The sequence below is a fragment of the Salmo salar genome, chromosome ssa25 (genome assembly GCF_905237065.1).
Source record: "Salmo salar chromosome ssa25, Ssal_v3.1, whole genome shotgun sequence".
In the NCBI taxonomy this organism is placed as follows: domain Eukaryota; kingdom Metazoa; phylum Chordata; class Actinopteri; order Salmoniformes; family Salmonidae; genus Salmo; species Salmo salar.
The window spans coordinates 40,942,863-40,962,244 of NC_059466.1; the positions used below are offsets into that span (position 1 = coordinate 40,942,863).

At 44.3% G+C, this 19,382-nt stretch overlaps 2 protein-coding genes across 2 annotated transcripts in view; one reads left to right on the forward strand and one right to left on the reverse strand.

The window, feature by feature from the left end:
* Positions 1 to 2,502, forward strand: part of LOC106586795 (probable ubiquitin carboxyl-terminal hydrolase FAF-X) — an 81,626-nt gene extending 79,124 nt beyond the window's left edge. The window contains 2 exon segments of the mRNA XM_014174462.2: positions 708 to 812; positions 993 to 2,502. Of these exon segments, the coding sequence (XP_014029937.2) occupies positions 708 to 812; positions 993 to 1,175 (288 nt within the window). The 3' untranslated portion in view covers positions 1,176 to 2,502.
* Positions 2,503 to 3,146: 644 nt separating this feature from the next.
* Positions 3,147 to 7,998, reverse strand: LOC106586796 (60S ribosomal protein L8). Its single transcript, XM_014174463.2, has 6 exons — positions 7,976 to 7,998; positions 6,802 to 6,944; positions 6,516 to 6,657; positions 4,178 to 4,396; positions 3,497 to 3,612; positions 3,147 to 3,336 (listed from the first exon to the last, which is right to left on the reverse strand). The coding sequence occupies exons 2-6, from the start codon at positions 6,937 to 6,939 to the stop codon at positions 3,178 to 3,180; spliced, it is 774 nt and encodes a 257-aa protein (XP_014029938.2). The 5' UTR covers positions 6,940 to 6,944; positions 7,976 to 7,998; the 3' UTR covers positions 3,147 to 3,177.
* Between the last annotated feature and the right edge of the window lie 11,384 nt (positions 7,999 to 19,382).

The following is a 19,382-nucleotide window of genomic DNA, read 5'->3' on the forward strand; positions in this document are numbered from 1 at the left end:
TCCCTTAGTTCCAGTGAAGGGAACTCAACACTACAGCATACAATGACATCCTAGACGATTCTGCGCTTCCAACTTTGTGGCAACAGTTTGGGGAAGGCCTTTTTCTGTTTCAGCATGACAACGCCCCCGTGCACAAAGCGAGGTCCATACAGAAATTGTTCTTCAATGTGGAAGAAATTGACTGGCCTTCACAGAGCCCTGACCTCAACCTCATCGAACACCTTTGGGATGAATTCGAACGCTGACTGCGGGCCTAATCGCCCAACATCAGTGCCCGACCTCACTAATGCTCTACCCTGAAGAGTGGAGACTGTTTTAGCAGCAAAGGGGGGACCAACTCCATATTAATGCCCGTGATTTTGGAATGAGACGTTTGACGAGCAGGTGTCCATTGTCCATACTTTTGGTCACATATGGAAACATGATCTCAGTAGAGCATGTCTCCCACCATGCTGTGGAGAATAATACCCACTCGCATAATAAAGTCTATTTTATATTTAAACCTCCCTCAGTTGATATTACAACATCCAAGGCCGTCACACAGCGTGTCACTCGCTTCCATCTCATTCAGTTAAAATAGGCTAATGTTCATATTAAGAGACTTTGGTGTGCTATTAGGCCAGTAGGTTTGAGTTGTGTATGAATGTTAGTTTGAAGAAAATGCATTGGGAATGCAAATGGTGCTAATCTTGGACTTCATTTCCCAGGAGCCCGATGACCAGGAAGCCTCTGAAGATCAGGACACCTCCCCTCCAGAGGACACCTCCCTCTACCCACACTCATCTCCTGGGACGACCACACAGTTTCAGCAGGTACACAAACACTATACTGTAGAGGCAGCATTATCCTGTAACTGTTTACTATCCCTGTAAACGGAGGCTTCTAAACGAATGAAAGACCGACATGCTGGTCATGACAGACATTTTGTCAAGTTCCATCGCACATCAGTAGTTTCACTGAAAACCTGATTTTGTTTTCTCATTCCCCCGCAGAACAACCCCCCCCACGGACAGCCATACACAGGCCCCGCTGCCCAGCTCATGAACAACCCCCAGCGCCCTGGCCCTGCCCCTTCTACCCCAGGCCCTGACCCCAGCCCAAGAGCACAAGAGAACTGGGAGAGCACTGAGGAGGTTCCCTCCACCTCCACGGCCCCTACCTCGCCTAAGGAGTAACACCAGCACTCCCCTCTGCTGTACCTCCAGCCTCCTGCTCTCTTTCCTCTCCCCTCCAGGTGACTGACCAATCTCCTGATCGGGACTCTCTCTCTCTCTTTGGGGTCTCCAGGGCAGGGCCAGGCTTCACAGCTCCTCTCCAGGCCCCCTCGAGTCTCTCATGCTACTGTGCTGCCTGCCTGGGGGGGGGTGCTCTCCCCTGGGTTCTGCTGACTGCAGAGGGGATAGTGTTGTAATGAACATAGAATACCCAGGCCTGACGATGCTGACACGCTTGTCAACATGACGAAAAGGTGTACATAGTGTGTTTATGTTTTGACTGTTAAAATGACCCCCCCCCAACAGCGTAACTTTGTCAGGTTTGCTGTTGGGAGAGAGATCTTGCGAGAAACAGAAATGGATGACATAAGAAAAAAAAAGATAAAAAACTCATTTTTGTTTTATCACCCTCACCGCTCAGCAGTGATATTTGGTCTGCCATCGGACGGTTACCAGTCATTCACCTTTAGGAGGACACATTATTAGTAAGCTCCTTGGCAACCTCTTGACCCATGCCAAATCAACTGACGAGCTGGGGTTGGTTTTAGTGAGACGTGGAATGGTTGGGTGAACTTTTACGGTGTTTTGGTTGATGTGAAAAAATGGTGATGCAACATTGTTCTGGAACTCGTTGCCTTTTTTTTTTTTTGGTAATTCAAACCCTTTCGGAAGCTCTAGTTAATATGCTGTAACGTTTAGCATGGCTTCTCACCAGAATAGTGTAGCTCAAGGGAAGATATGTGATAACATCTGTCCTTATTCCACAGCTAGAGGACAATTCCTTTTGGCTTTTTTTTTTCTCATCTTCCCCTTGTACATTGACCCAATGCAAAAAGTGGTTTTTCAATTGCACATTATTATAATCCAACTAAACATTCGCCAGTCCATTTTTGGTGGGATAGGGTGCTTAGTATTCATCTATAGGAATTTTGAGAAAGAACACCATGTATGAAACCTGATTTTTCTCTGCAGTCTCTTTGGTAGAGAATAGTCTTAGACAAACGCCTGACTTCTTCCATGGAGCTCACCAGGCTGGTCCACAGCGTCAGACTTCTCTCCTTGGAGAAGGGGCACACCGTATCGGCTGTTTTAGTCGTGTTGCAACATGGGCTAAGTAATTCTTTAGGATTTAAAGGTATACATCAGTAAAACTATTTAATTGCTAACTTGAATGTGTGTATTTTGGGGATTTGTCTAAAATACCAAATATTCTGCCCACCATAACTTTGCTCTTATTTTATAGAATTTATTTTGTATTTCACACAAAGAATAGAATTTGATTTATGAACATTTGTCCTTGTCTTATTTTTAAAGGTATTGACTGTACAGAGTTCGGCACCCTGTTTTTTGCCGACTTTTGTTTTGGCCATGGTGTGACGTTGAATTCTGGAGCTAGTCGCAATGTGAACTTTCACTGAAGTTTTTTGTGCACAGAAATATAAAAGCATTGCGCCCTTAGCAAATAAAGAACATGGAATATTGTATTCATGTAACCGACTTGGTAAAAATGTCTATGTACATTATCTCATGTAGGCTACTGCTTGCAATAGACTTGGGTCTTTAAATGTGCCCAGCTTGAAGTCAAATGATCATCCTTATTCCATGCTTCGCAGTAGGTTGCTAGTATATTTCAGTTCTGTGATTCCCAGTCTACCTTTGCCATTTAACTGTAGGTTTGCATATTCAGGCTCCCCTTCTGCCCAACCTTTAATTAGGCACATCAGTATTTGTAAATTAGTCAGTAACCAGCCAAAATGTTCAGGTGATGAGGCCCCATTTAGATTTGACATTGTGGTGCAACTAAATGTTTTTTTTTAAAAGTACAACACTGAACTATGCAGTGTTTGATTAGTCTGCTCCAACCCAATTTAACCAGTCCTCTAGGTTCCAACTCCACTGGAACACTAACAAATAGAGTCAACACAGGTTAGCTTCCTTGGAACATATTTTATTGTCAAGACAGCTAGTTCTCCTTCTCCGAGACGGTCTTTGTTCCACGCAGTCTGCCTGTACGACGGGCAGCAATGAGACCGACCTTGCGACCAGCAGGTGCGTCCCTCCTGATAGTTGAGGGTTTTCCAATATGCTGGTGGTTACCACCACCGAAGGGATGCTCAACAGGCTGGGGGGGGAATGGGAAAAAAAGTCAGCAAAGCGGTTCTAATAATGAATCCTATGCCCCAACATTGACTGGTTTGTTTTTGGCAAACACCAATATGAAACTAACAGCATTTATAATAAGTAGAACATCAAAATAATATGCAGAAGAGATGTCCACTTACGTTCATGGCTACACCACGGACACGTGGCCATGAGTTCCTCTTGGCCTTGTACTTGTGGTAGGCACGACCGGCCTTCAGGATGGGCTTGTCAATACGTCCACCTCCAGCAACCACACCTGTTGACGAGAGAACCATTACTCCGGTGGACAGTAGCACAGGATTACCTAACCAGCCAATGTTCTGAAAGCAACCATGTCACGACTGGTAGGACCCATATTCTGAAAGGCAGTGAACGCTCTTTGGTTTTCCTGTTTTCTGGCGAAACTGTCCATGTGCACAGATTCCCTCCATTTCATCAATTCAAGACAAAGGGGTTAATTTTACAAACACTTGTACATTGGACCCTTATGAGAAAGTGGCACTGTCTGAATATCTGTACTTGCATTTCTAAAAAGGCATTTTGGGTAGCGAAAAAAGTTTGACATTATGAAAATTAAGTATGCTTTAAATATCCTACTCATTCCAGCTTTTCTTCTAGTAGAATTCACTGCACAGTGGCGCATAGAATAATCTTCTGAGACCGACACGTTTGACAACAGCTGACAGGACTTGATAACAAAATTCAGTAGAATGAGCCTAGTATGCTGATATACTGTACAAAATGCATCCACCTCAACATTAATTAGGGAGAAAAAAAATCTAACCAACATATACACAAAGCAAAACATCTCATGTTCTTACCAACAACGGCTCTGTTTGCGGAGGCGATGACCTTCTTGGAGCCAGAGGGCAGCTTGACCCTGGACTTCTTGGTCTCTGGGTTGTGGGAGATGACCGTGGCGTAGTTCCCAGACGCCCTGGCCAGCTTGCCCCTGTCGCCAGGCTTCTCCTCCAGACAGCAGATGATGGTTCCCTCAGGCATGGTGCCCACAGGCAAGACATTACCGATGTTCAGCTGAGCTGAGAGAGATAATTGTTATTAATCCTTGCATGTAAGCTAACATATGGAATTAGATTGTTAATTTTTGTATGACATTCAATTTGGCCTTACTGCATTTAACCTATAGAAGCGCATTGAATTAATAGATCCATACATTGAAGGGGAAAAAACAATTGTTCAAAAGAAAGTTTCTTTCCTAGAGATAAAATCAGGAAATTATTATTTTAGACACTAAACTACTTTTCTAAACTGGTACCAGGCTACCTTCAGACAAGATGTGACAGTCCTAGAGCATAACATATTTGTGAGATTAACTTTAGAGGGGTCACAATGTGTAGCCTACACCATTTGGACGCTACAGACAATAGTTGGCAAATCGGTATTACCAACTTCAGACAGGTCCAGTGACGCTTGTGGAGGTCGTAGAGGCCAAACCGTTAAGACGCTACAGATGTTCTTTAGATCTCATGGTCTGACAAACTGCTGTAGCACTGCCATCTTCCACTGCAGATGCAAAATGCCGCATGCGGTTGATTGAGATGCAGCCCATCCAAAAAAGATGGATTTTTTTTGTAATGCCTATTAGATTTCTGCGGGGGCTTGGACATTGACGGTAGGGGGTTAAGGTGCCCAAGGGCAGGACATTACTGATGTTCAGCTGACCGGGGTTTTGTTATTAACCTTTCTGGGCCCAGGGGCAGTATTGAGTAGTTTGGATGAATGAGGTGCCCAAATTAAACTGCCTACTACTCGGGCTCAGAATGTAGGATATGCATATTATTAGTATATTTGGATAGAAAACACTGAAGTTTCTAAAACTGTTTGAATGATGTCTGAGTATAACATAACTCATATGGCAGGCAAAAACCGGAGAAAAAAATCCAACCAGGAAGTGGATTGAAGTTTTTCCAAGACTGGGCCTATTCAGCACACAGTGACTTAGGGTTCAATTTCCACTTCCTAAGGCTTCCACTAGATGTCAACAGTCTTTGGAACGTGTTTCAGGCTTTTGCGGTCAACAGAGAGCGAACAAGACCTCCTGGAGTCTGATGACCGAGAGAATGACATGTCCTCAATTACACGCGTTCAAGTGAGGGGTAGCTGTGTTCCATAACATTTTTCAAGACATTGGAATCATCCGGTTGGAATATTACTGAAGTTTTACGTTAAAAAGGCCCTAAAGATTGATGCTTTACAACGTTTGACACGTTTCAACGAACGTAAATATAACTTTTTGTCGTGAAATTCTCGGCGAGCTGCCTACATTTGGAGTAGCTTACTGAACGCGCAAACAACAAGGAGGTATTTGGACATAAATTATGGACTTTATCGAACTAAACATTTGTGGACCTGGGATTCCTGGAAGATCAAAGGTAAGTCAATATTTCCAATGCTATTTATGATTTTAGATGACTCAAATGGCGGGTATCTGTATTGCTTGATGTCTTTTTCTGAGTGCCGTTCTCAGATTATTGCATAGTGTGCTTTCCCCGTGAAGCTTTTTACATCTGTCACAGCGGTTGCATAAAGGAGATGTTCATCTATAATTCTTTGAATAACAGTCATATTTTATCAACGTTTATGATAAAAATTGTAAGTTGTTGTGTTGATTCACCGGCAGTATTGGAGGCAAAATATTTTCTGAACATCACGCGCCAATGTAAAATGCTGTTTTTGGATATAAATATGAACTTTATCGAACAAAACATACATGTATTGTGTAACATTGAGTCCTAGGAGTGTCATCTGATGAAGATCGTCAAAGGTTAGTGCTTAATTTTAGCTGTATTTCTGTTTTTTGTGACCTCTCCTGCTTGGAAAATGGCTGTGTGGTTTCTCGTGTTGGCACTGTCCTTACATAATCTAACTTTATGCTTTCGCCGTAAAGCCTTTTTGAAATCGGACAATGTGGTTGGATTAAGGAGAGGTGTATCTTTAAAATGGTGTATGTTTGAGAAATTTGAATTATGACATTTTGTTGTTTTGAATTTGCCGCCCTGCTATTTCACTGGCTGTTGAATAGTGTGTCCCACGTAGCCCATAGAAGTTAAGGTAACAAGGTATTCTAGGTAGTTCTAAAAATATCCTAGATGAGGTGACAACTGCTGTAATCAACCCCATGTCCAGTTCCATTCTCACCTTTCTTGCCACAGTAGATGAACTGTCCGGTGTGGATGCCCTCTGCAGCAATAAACAGCTCCGTCCTCTTCTTGAATCGGTAGGGGTCACGGAAAGCCACCTTGGCCAGGGGAGCACCACGGCCTGGGTCGTGGATGATATCCTGAGGGAGACAACGGTCAAGTCAGGTCCAAAGCAGATAGTTTTAAACAAAACTTCTTAAAACAATGCATGGCAAACTCCACTTGGGACGTTGTAGAAAACTGTATATTCCAGTAGCATGAAAAATGTCTTGTGAGAGCATTACCTTCACAATTCCCTTGATGTAACCATGACGCTCAGCAAAGTCAATGTGTCGGAGTTTAGCAGCACCTTTTCTGTGCTTCACGTGGGCTTTGAACACAGAGCCAGCACCTTTCCTCTGTCCCCTGATAACACGGCCCATTGTGACTAGAAACAAAATAAGAACTGAATTACAGCCAGGATCAAAGTATACCGAGTTCAACAGTTCAAGAGACAGACCCAGACAAAATTATCGTCACATGCACCGAATACGCTTACTTACAAGCCCCTAACCAACAATGCAGTTATAAAAAATACAAATAATTAATAAAATATCAAAGTAATGAAAAAACAGTAGTAACTTAACAATAGCGAGACTATATACTGGGGGTTCCTGTAGTCGATGTGCGGGGGGGCCGGTTAGTCGAGGTAATATGTACATGTAGGTAGTTAGTGACTATGCATAGATAATAACAGTATCAGCGGTGTAAAAGGTGGAGGGCTACGTTCATGAATGCATGTGTAACGTTGTACACACAATTTCGCTACATATACCTGCCATTGGCAGCTGACGTTTAGTTATATACCCGTTACTTAGCTAGCTGCCTAACCAACCATGATATCAAGTAAGGATCCTTCTCTGCGAGAAGGGGAATTGTTAACTTACAAATTAATGTTAATGGACAATACTTGCATGTAGTTGTAAAGTTGTCAGCCAACTAACGTTAGCTAGCCGACATGCGGATTTTCCTAGCATGCCAACGCTAGCTAGCTATCGTTACCCATTAACGTTCAGTGTCGACTCACTACACTATGCAACTAGAAACTAACCATGAAAATAAATACTGGGTTAAAAAAATATATATATATACAGCAATGGCTGTAGATTGCTCTACGCTCGTGGATAATAAATACGGAACGTCTGAATAAATAACAGACCCAGAAAACCGGGCTACCGGCAGCTAGTGATTACCGCTTCACCAAGACGAAGAAGCCCATGTCACTGCGCACCCATATACACACCACAATCTAAGATTTAAAACGCATTAAAAATCACATTTTGTCGCTTCAATGATACAACGACTATAGTTAGCAGTGTCTATTATACGTTTTCTACGTTTTTTTTCGAGTGGATGATAGTATATTGTATAAGATTTAACTCGGATTCGGTGAAGAGAATAAAAATAACATTCTCCTACCTAAACCCCGATGACGGAAAGAGGAAGTGTAAGGTTGAGCTAGACGATTTCTTCCGGTGAAATAGACCATGGGTCTGACGGGAACAGTACGCACGTGATTTTTTTCTGCTGTAAATCTGATTGTCCAGCAGATGACAGCAAATCGTTAGCAGACATCTATTTATGTTTTATAAAGCTTCCCTACACACACTGTCTTGTACAATTAACCCTGTGAGGAGACAAAATTCAGTCCCATTCAAAATCCTATTTTCCCTAACCCTAACTTTAACCCCAAAACCCCCCCACACACACAGTGGTCACACAGAGCAGGGTGCATCCAGGGATGTCAAGTTCAGGGATGTCTCACTCACTATGAGGCCTTATAGTGTGTCTAGCATTGTGTTCCCCTGCTCAGATGTTGCTGATGCATGCCAGATCTTACAACACCTGGATAGGTAATTGACATATCAGCTAACCACATCATGTGTTACAGCAATCTGGTGCCTGACTGCAGAGTCGATGGCGTGGCACGCAACCATTGGTTGATGAATGCAACAACTGAGCAAAGGTACACGGCCAAGAATCCTTCTTCCCAACTCCCGCTACTTCCCTTCCTCCCTGTGAATTGCTATTACATAAATCTTCCACAGCCAAGCTCTGCCATATAGCCAATTACCTCTGATTCACCTGATCTCTCCCGTATATGCTCCACCCTTGCCAACCGACTGGGATTGTGGCCTACTGGGCAGGCTCACTGGCAGAGATGTGTCTCAGTACTGTAAAATGGTTTCCTTGATCCTTTCCTTATCTCCTTTCCTTCATCACTAAGCTAGACAGAAGGGAGGTAGGAACTGGAAGGAACAGGGGAGAAGCAAAGAGAGAGAGGTCTGCAGAGCGCATTTGACCATGTAAGCTACATAGCCTCTTGCCTTTTTTCCTCCTCTCCTTATCTGTACTGATCTGACAGGGTACTATGGGGGAACCTACTATAGGTACGATTAAACCTGTCAAACACTTACAGATCAGTGTTGAATTGCAGATGAAGGATACAAGGAAAGGAGCCCTTTCAAACTATTGATTGAGTTCACTGAGGTATCGTATATATGATTGAGATACAGCCAAAGTGGCACAAGGTCTTGCTTCCTTTCCTTATTTCCTATCTTAATAAATGTTTACTACCTTATAATATTATATTATTTACTTAACTATGATACGCACTTCACCTGAGCAAAATGCAGATAAGGTAGACTTATAATTCCATGCAAAAGTTTGCGGGTTGGCGGGACTGGCTGATGTCACTTCCAGAATGCTTATGGATGCTACTCTCAGATGCTGAATAGCCCACGTTTTACAAGCATGGAGAGGCCAGTGATGGCCAGACTAGTAAATTGGGCTAAGGAACAGAAGTTGGGTATTGGAGAAAGGCCATCAGTGTGTATTGTGCAAACAATACAGCGGATGGCTCAGAAACCTGACGAAAGTGAGGGTGCAGATGTGGTAAAGACCTCAGAGTCCGAGCCTCGCCACAATGGTCATGCAAAGGATGATTCTGGCCCAGTGGAAGTGGAGAAAGTGGAGGCCTGCCTTTTGGCTGACCCATATGTAGTCTCATTGTTAAATTAGTGAATGTAGATCAAAGTGGACTTGTGATTATTTTCTGAGATTCCCAGATGTGAGAAGTGTGCAGAAGAGCATGGGAGAATAGTGGAAAAACCTGTGTGTCAATTGTGGGGGTACCCATGTTGCCCGGTGCGAGAGAGACAGGTTGAGGTTGCCAGGGTCAGAGTAAAATAGGTGTTGTATGCTAAGGCAGTGAAGAGAGTAGAGGATGATGGGTAGAGAGGGTGAGTAGTAGGCCTAGGCCAATACAGAGTGATACGAATTTGTGTTTCACCAAGGTTGGCTTCTTAGCATTCATTGCCATGGTTATCAACTGTTCCACAGAAATGGAAAGTAAATCACAGAAAATAATGTTGTGGTGGCAGCTGCAGTAAAGTACTTGGGTGTACAAGTTTTTCCAGAAGAGTTACAAGGTGTGTTGAACGAAAGTGTCCCGGGCCGTCAGCCTGGTGTAGGGTTAGTTAGGTTAATATAGTGGTGTGGTGTAGGGTTAGTTAGGTTAATATAGTGGTATTGTGTAGGGTTAGTTAGGTTAATATAGTGGTATTGTGTAGGGTTAGTTAGGTAAATGTAGTGGTATGGTGTAGGGTTAGTTAGGTTAATATAGTGGTATGGTGTAGGGTTAGTTTGTCACACCCTGATCTGTTTCACCTGTCCTTGTTATTGTCTCCACACCCTCCAGGTGTAGCTTGTTTTCCCCAGTGTATTTATCCCTGTGTTTCCTGTCTCTCTGTGCCAGTTCGACTTGTATGTTTCCAAGTCAATCAGTGGTTTTTCCCCGTTCTCCTGCCTTTGCTATTCTCCTTTTTCGAGTCCTCCCGGTTTTGACCTTGCCTGTTTCTGGACTCTGTACACACCTGCCTGACCATTCTGCCTGCCTTGACCTCGAGCCTGTCTGTCACACTGTACCTCCTGGACTCTGAGCTGGTTTTGACCTTTTGCCTGTCCACAACCATTCGCTTGCCTATTCGTTTTTGGATTATTAAACATCTTAAACTCCAACCATCTGCCTCTTGTATCTGCATCTGGGTCTCTTCTTGTGTCATGATATAGTTAGGTTAATATAGTGGTATGGTGTAGGGTTAGTTAGGTTAATATAGTGGTATGGTGTAGGGTTAGTTAGGTTAATATAGTGGTATGGTGTAGGGTTAGTTAGGTTAATATAGTGGTATGGTGTAGGGTTAGTTAGGTTAATATAGTGGTGTGGTGTAGGGTTAGTTAGGTTAATATAGTGGTATTGTGTAGGGTTAGTTAGGTTAATATAGTGGTATGGTGTAGGGTTAGTTAGGTTAATATAGTGGTATGGTGTAGGGTTAGTTAGGTTAATATAGTGGTATGGTGTAGGGTTAGTTAGGTTAATATAGTGGTATGGTGTAGGGTTAGTTAGGTTAATATAGTGGTATGGTGTAGGGTTAGTTAGGTTAATATAGTGGTATGGTGTAGGGTTAGTTAGGTTAATATAGTGGTGTGGTGTAGGGTTAGTTAGGTTAATATAGTGGTGTGGTGTAGGGTTAGTTAGGTTAATATAGTGGTGTGGTGTAGGGTTAGTTAGGTTAATATAGTGGTATGGTGTAGGGTTAGTTAGGTTAATATAGTGGTATGGTGTAGGGTTAGTTAGGTTAATATAGTGGTATTGTGTAGGGTTAGTTAGGTTAATATAGTGGTATTGTGTAGGGTTAGTTAGGTTAATATAGTGGTATTGTGTAGGATTAGTTAGGTTAATATAGTGGTATGGTGTAAGGTCAGTTGGTGGTATGTAATAGTGATGTGGTGTAGGGTTAGTTAGGTTAATATAGTGGTATGGTGTAAGGTCAGTTGGTGGTATGTAATAGTGGTATGGTGTAGGATTAGTTAGGTTAATATAGTGGTATGATGTAGGGTTAGTTAGGTTAATATTGTCACGAACCGGCTCGAAGTTCATAACAAAAGGGAGACGATGTGGAGACAAGGAATAGCAAAATGTATTCATTAAATAAAGTAAACTAAATATAATAAACAATGGTGTGTGTAATCAGTAGTGTAAGTAAGTGTTTGCATGCATAAATGTGAAAATTCCGCAGTGTTGAAAGGTGCTTAAGCAAACCAACAAAATGCCACAACCAAAATCTATCAGTGTCTGCCTGGAGAGAGTCTACTCAATGAATGAGGAAGAGGTGCATTTGTCCTGGGACACACCCGAGCCCAGGTGTGTCCCATTTCGCTGTCTACCCTCCCGACTCCGCCCACCGACATCCTATTAAGGAAAATAAGAGCAAAGAGAAAGAATTCAGCAGACAGAGTGGGAGGGTCGTCAGCCCCCCCCCCCCCCACATAAAACCGGGGACCAACAAAGACCCCGAACACCATACCAGTCACACAACAAACTAATCCAGCCTTTGCGTCCCCCACAGACCTCAGCAACCTTTGCGGACAGGAAGCAACCTTTAAGAGGAAAGAAAACGAGACCAGAAGGGAACAGACAGGAGCGACAGAACAGGACAATACCAGACACAAAATAACAGTGGTCAGTCACGTGGACATTCAGGAACAGAGCACACGAGAGAGTGCGTCAGCGATGACATTATCAGTCCCCCGGATGTACCGCACATCGAGATGGAATGCTTGTAAAAAATAAACACCATCACATTATCCTCTGATTAGGACACATCATGGACCTCAAAAAGGTGAGAGGGTTATGGTCGGTGTAGACCACAATAGGTACTACTCCCGACCCGACATACACTTCGAAGTGTTGTAGCGCCCATATGAATGCTAGCGCTTCTTTTTACATGGCCAAGTAGTTCAACTGATAATGGTTAAACTTTTTGGAAAAGAAACTAACAGGCCTCTCAACCCCAGACACATCTGCTTGCAGCAAAACTGCACCTGCCCCCACATGACTAGCATCCACCTGCAAGGTAAATGACAAATCCACGCGAGGAGCAACCAGCACCGGAGTTGAGGTAAGCAACCTCTTTGCATCTTCAAAAGCCTGTTGACAACGAGAAGACCATACGTAAACAGCCTTAGCTTTCAGCAAATCTGTCAAGGGATCGACCACAGTAGAGAAGTTCCTACAAAAACCACGGTAATAACCAATCATTCCCAAGAAACGCATCAGTTCCTTTTTAGTAGTTGTTTAGTGGAAAAGCATCAATAGCTACCACTTTAGCCCGAACAGGATGCACTTCACCCTGCCCAACCATCTTTCCAAGGTATGTAACGGTCGCCTGAGCAAACTCACATTTAGCCAGATTGATCGTGAGGCGACCCGCAGCTAGGTGGTTGAACAAGGCTTGAATATGGGACAGATGTTCCTCCCAAGTATCTGCATATATCACTACATAGTCCAGATAAACAGCGCACCCGGCCAGACCGGAGACAACCCTTTTCATAAGTCGCTGAAAAGTGTCAGGTGCATTACGCAGGCCGAAACTCATAACCGAATACAAGTACAGACCAGAGGGTGTAATAAAAGCAGAGATTTCACGTGCCCTACTCGTCAGTGGCACCTGCCAATAGCCCTTTAACAGGTCAAATTTGCTCACAAACTTAGCTGCGCCGACTTGATCAACGCAGTTCTTCATCCGAGGAAGAGGAAATTAATCTGGCTTGGTGACACTGTTTACCTTACGGTAGTCCGTAAAAAATCTGTTTGTCCCATCCAGTTTACTGACCAAGATACAGGGAGAAGCCCAACTGGAGAAAGAAGGCTCTGCTATCTTACTCTCCAGCATGTACTTGACCTCAGCATCCAGACAACGCAGTTTCTCTGAAGAAACTATATAGAACCGCTGACAAATGGGGTCAGCATCTCCAATGTCAATATCATGTTCTATTAAGTTTGTACGTGTAGGTGTATCAGAAAACAAACCTTGAAACCATCTCTTTCCGCCCATCAACAGGTAGATGAGCAAGAAGGCTGTCTAAAATATCCAGTGTCTCTGAATTTTTCGATCTACCCTGCAGTATGCAATCGTCGGGACCAGGAACGTCTTCCTCCTCGTGCACGGACCTAGCATGACAAGAACCCAGAGAAATAACGGTATCGGCCAAAACAACAGGTTTTACCGTCCTCTGTAGACTCCCACTGTTCAGTCTCAGAGGGACGTGCATAATAGGGTTTTAACAAATTTACATGGCAAAGTTGGTGTGCTTTTCTCCGTTCTGGAGTGGCAACTAGATAGTTTTACTCAGTGTGCTGCCGCACCACCGTATATGGACCTTGAAACTTGGCTTGAAAAGGAGAACCAATGATTGGCAGCAGAGCAAGAACCTGGTCACCTGGACTAAAGTGACGAGGCTCAGTTCGCCGATCAAATATGCCCTTCATCCTCTCCTGTGAAGATTATAGCTTCTCTTTAGCCATTTGGTATGTAATAGTGGTATGGTGTAGGGTTTGTTGGTGGTATGGTGTAGGGTTAGCTGGTGGTGCAAACGGTTTTCCCTTTCCCTCTTCCTTTTTATTTTTGTATCACAAAATATAACATGATTGACCACACACTCACGCACAGTAGCTGGCGGCATGCACAAACAAAATGTGCGAACGCCATGATACCACGGAAGAAGAAGGCTACAGGTTAGGGTGGCCGGGACCGAAAAGGTTGTTGGGACGTGGGTTGATCGGAGCTCCGGTGTCAATCATTGATAAACAAACAATACAATTTTACTCAGTGTGGCAACGGTTTGGTGCGGCTGTGCTGCGACTTGGTCAGAGGTGGTAGGAGATAGTGATGGACAAGAAAGTGAAGCAAGTATGGAGCATAGTGGTACAAATAAAGGGGGAGTAAGAAAGAGAAAAGAAAGCGGGAGAGAAAGGGAGTAGGGGTTTGAAGGGGAGCGAGAGATCTATGGAGGCAGAGAGGACACAGAAAAGGAAGTTTGAGAAGAGCAACATAGTTTCCAACACCAGCGGCAGTTTGGAGGTAGATAAGTGGCAAGGGAAGGAGGAGCAAAAACTGATTCTGAAGTTTAGGGAGGAAGGGGGCGATGTGTCCAATAAGTTTGACGGCTGTGATAAAAGAGTTGATTGGGGGCCTTCCGAGTGGCGCAGCGGTCAAAGGCACTGCATCGCAGTACTAGAGGCATCACTACAGACCTGGATTAAATCCCAGGCTGTATCACAACCGGCCGTGATCGGGGTCCCATAGGGCGACACATAATTGGCCCAGCATCGTCCGGGTTAGGGGAGGGTTTGGTCGGGGGGGCTTTACATGGCTGACCTCAGTAGTCAGTTGAATGGGGTTTCCTCTGACACATTGTTGCGGCTGGCTTCTGGGTTAAGCGGGTCATGTTTGGTCGGGTCATGTTTCGGCGGACTCATGACTCAAACTTCGCCTCCCGAGCCCGTTGGGGAATTGCAGCGATGAGACAAGATCAAAATTGGGGAGAAAAAGGGGGGAAATGGCGCAGAGGGAATAAGCTCTGAGTGGAGCAAATAGGGTGGTGTAAGGTGATGTGGAGCAGCTGGATTGATCAAACAGGGAAGCAGTAGATTAAAGGGGTGATAACAGGAGTGGTGTGGAGCAGCTGGACTGATCAAGCAGGGAAGCGGTGGATTAAAGGGGTGATAACAGGAGTGGTGTGGAGCAGCTGGACTGATCAAGCAGGGAAGCAGTGGATTAAAGGGGTGATAACAGGAGTGCCTGTGAGTGTTAGTGTTAAAGAGGTAAGTAACAATTTGAGAGGAGGCGTTCTGGTGAATGTTCAAAGATTGCTAGCAACAAGGGGTGGAGTTAGGGTAGATAGCTGTCTATTCTGTTACACTTCAAGGACAGGGTACTGCCAAATAAAGTAACCATAGGATATACAGTGCATTCAGAAACTATTCAGACCCCTTCACTTTTTCCACATTTTGTTACGTTACAGCCTTATTCTAAAATGGATTAAATAAATAAAAATCATCATCAATCTACACACAATACCCCATAATGGCAAAGTGAAAACAGTTTTTTTGAATTTTTTGCAAACCAAAAAAGATAGGGGTCAAAATCATTGTTTTCAATAACTTTCAAAACCCCTCCTTTTGAGGATAAAAGCACAGAGCCTTTTTGTAAAATGTTTTATTTTACATAAGTATTCAGACCCTTTGCTATGACACTATAAATTGAGGTCAGGTGCATCCTGTTTCCATTGATCATCCTTGAGATGTTTCTACAACTCGATTGGAGTCCACCTGTGGTAAATTCAATTGATTGGACAAGATTTGGAAAGGCACACCTGTCTATATAAGGTCCAACAGTTGACAGTGCATGTCAGAGCAAAAACTAAGCCATGAGGTCGAAAAAATTGTCCATAGAACTCTGAGATAGGATGGTGTTGAAGCACAGATCTGGGGAAGGGTACCAAAAAAATGTCTGCACCATTGAATGTCTCCATGAACACAGTGGCCTCCATCATTCTTAAATGGAAGAAGTTTGGAACCACCAAGACTTTTCGTAGAGCTGGCCGCCCGGCCAAAAAGAGTAATCGGGGGAGAAGGTCAGGGAGGTGACCAAAAACCCGATGGTCACTCTGACAAAGCTCCAGAGTTCCTCTGTGGAGATGGGAGAACCTTCTCTACAGCACTCCACCAATCAGGCCTTTATGGTAGTGGCCGGACGGAAGCCACTCCTCAATAAATGGCACATGACAGTCCATTTTGAGTTTTCCAAAAGGCACCTAAAGGAGTCTCAGACCATGAAAAACAAGATTTTCTGCTCTGATGAAACCAAGATTAAACTATTTGGCCTGAATGCGAAGTGTCACGTCTGGAGGAAACCTGGCACGTATTGTGTTTAGATTGATGAGGGAAAAAAACTATTTAATCAATTTAAGAATAAGGCTGTAATGTAAGAAAATGTGGAAAAAGTCAAGAGGTTTGAATACTTTCAGAAAGCACTGTATAAGTTATTATGTGAGGGCTTACTGTATGTACCGAAGACTTTAAAATGTGTGAGAGAAAAATTCAGTATTTTCCTGATTTGTTTGCTATTAATAGTTAACAATAAATACTTAACAAATAGTCAGACATTTCTGTTCTACAAATGCTGTGTTTTTGCAATGGGATGGTTCCCACTCTAGCTCCCTGCAGCTAATCTGGGCGTATGGTCAAGTACATGGGGTTTACTAGCGTTAGTTTAGGAGTAGAACAATCCATCATTGTTCCTAATCATTCTTGCATCTGAGAAACTAAGCCAGGTTGTGGGTTAAAACAACACCAGGTGCAGATAACCAAAAGATGAATCCGAGGTGGCATATGATGCCCCCCGATCTGCATGGGAGGGGTGGAACCAGCCATGACTAAGCATTTATAGTGTCTGCTATGTAAGAACCAGGATTCATCTGTATGGTGAGGCTCTCGGTCCAACACTCAAGAGTGTTGGGTTGACCAGCCTCATTATTGCAGAGCACTCACTCCATTCACTTGTGTGTGTGTGTGTGTGTGTGTGTGTGTGTGTGGTGTGACCTGCTCTTCATTAATACGTTTTGAATGAGGTAATATCCTGATTGGTGATTGACCTTGTCTCTCCTCATTATTGATTAGAATTGCCATGACAGATGTTATACCTGCCATGTGGCAACCGCCTGTAAAGAGAAAAAGAGGTGTGCCAGGTATGGAGGGCAGCATGAGTATGGGAGGTCTGGGTATGGTGGACAACCAACGTGCTGCAGCTGTGGGGGTGCTCATAGAGTGGGATATGGTGGGTGTGAGGCAATGAAGCAGGCAGTGGGAGTGGAGAGAAGGGTGTCATATGAGGCAGTGAGGGTGGTCCAGGTCCAGGGAGATACAGATTCAAGAGATACAGGGGAGTACGGATGGATGGAAATTACCAGGTGATGGAAAATCTGAAGGAAATGAAAGATCTGGTGTGCCTGAATGATGGCCGAGGGACCAGGATTGATGTAGCCACAGAGAAAGAGGACCTCACTCTGGATCTCACTCTGGTATCTAGTGCGATGGCAGGAATCTGTGAGTGGGAGGTATGGGGGGAGTCGACAGTAGGGAGTGATCATTACCCCATAGTATGGACAGTAGGCCAGAGGGAGGAGCAGGTGTTAGTGGATGGAGTAAGCAGGTGGGTGTTTGGAAGGGCAAAGTTGGATCAGTTTCAGGAGCTGAGTGAGCAGGTGATGGCTCAGGTGGATATGAGAGGGGATGTGGATAGTATGAATAACTGGGTAAGAACAGCTTAAGTGGGGGCAGCTACTGAGGCTTTACCTAAGAGTTCAGGGATGAGGAGGAAAGCAGTCCCATGGTTGATGGAGGAGTGTGGGGCAATGGTGAGGAGTAGGAACAAGGCATTTAAAGTACAGCAAAGGATGCTTAACTTCCAACATCTCATTCAGTATAAGCAGACTGAGGCCCTGGTGAGGAGAACTATCCGTTAGGCAAAGAGGTCATGTTGCCGTCGGTTCTGTGACACCATTGGAAGGGCGACACCTGTGGGAGAAGGGTGGGGGATGACTAAGAGGATGAGTGGGGTCAGAAGGGAGTGGGATTATCCAGTGTTGACGAGTTGGAAGGATGTGGCAGTAACAGATGAGGAGAAGGAAGAGATGATGGCCAAAGCGTTTCTCCAAGTACATAGCTCAGCAAATTTGTCAGAGGAGGGGCAGAGGGGGAGAGAGAGCATGAGAGAGGAGCATCCTGGAGTGTTGGATAGGAGGGAGGACGTAAATGATGTGTTGAATGCACCATTTACCATGGCAGAGATGAAAAGGGCAATAGGTAAGGCTGGGTTAACTTCACGTGGGAAAGATGAGGTGTGTTATGTTATGTTGGCCCATCTTAGTGATGAGGCACTGGATAAGGTATTGGTGTTGTACAGCAGAGTGTGGGAGGAGGGGAAACTACCAGGCAGCTGGAAGGAGTCAGTAGTGATACCAATCAGGAAGCCAGGGAAGTACCCAACGAGGCCAACAAGCTATCGGCCAATGGCTTTAACATCACATGTATGTAAGGTTATGGAATGTATGATTACAGGGAAGCTAACTTACTTAGAGCAGGGGTCTAGTATCGCCACATCAGAGTGGGTTCAGGAAGGGTAGGGGAACTATGGACCCAGTGCTCTGCTCAGAAGCAGAGGTCAGGAAGGCTCAGGCGAACAAGGAGTCTGTTGTAGCTGTCTTTTTTTATGTGGAGAAGGCATATGATGTGGAAGGAGGGGTTGTTAATCAAGTTTGATATTATGGGGGTAGGAAGAAGAACATACAACTGGATAAAGGATTTCCTGATAGAGACTTCCTCACCTGAATAGACCGCATGGGAGCGTATTTAGTCCTCTGTTGTTCTCAATTGTGATCAATGCTGATTACTTTCAGGTACGGACGGATATTGGGAGGTCGTAATTTGCAGTTGATGGGGCCTTATGGAAGAGCGGAAGAAACATGCCATAGATAGTCATGAAGGTACAGGAAGCAATTGATGAGCTAGAGCAGTGGGCATTAATGTGAGGATTCAGGTTCTCTGTAGAATAAAACTCAGACAGTGTTCTTTACCAAGAGGAAGGTGGGAGATGAGGTATGCTTGAGGTTATATGGGAGAAACTTGGAGAGGGTGGGGCCCTTCAGGTTCCTTGGGGTATACTTTGACACTAGACTGACCTGGGCAGAACACATTGAGAGAGCGGTGGGAAAGTGTAAGAAGGTGCTAAATGTGATGCGCTCTCTGATGGGGAAGGATTGGGGGGGCTGGGCGTTTCTCATTCAGGACCATGTATGTTGCATTGATCTGACCTGTAATAGACTATGGCAGTATAGCGTATGGTTCGGCAGCCTGGACCTTAATGGAAAGGCTAGATGTCATACAGGGGAAAGGACTCAGTAGTGGGGCGTTTCTGACCTCCCC

Excerpts from the sequence above, each read along its gene's own strand:
- LOC106586796 (XM_014174463.2), bottom strand. The coding sequence starts at position 6,939 with ATGGGCCGTGTTATCAGGGGACAGAGGAAAGGTGCTGGCTCTGTGTTC. Across the intron at positions 3,613-4,177 it reads CGCAAACAGAGCCGTTGTTG|GTGTGGTTGCTGGAGGTGGA; the intron begins GTAAGAACATGA and ends TCTCGTCAACAG. Across the intron at positions 3,337-3,496 it reads TCCGTGGTGTAGCCATGAAC|CCTGTTGAGCATCCCTTCGG; the intron begins GTAAGTGGACAT and ends TTCCCCCCCCAG.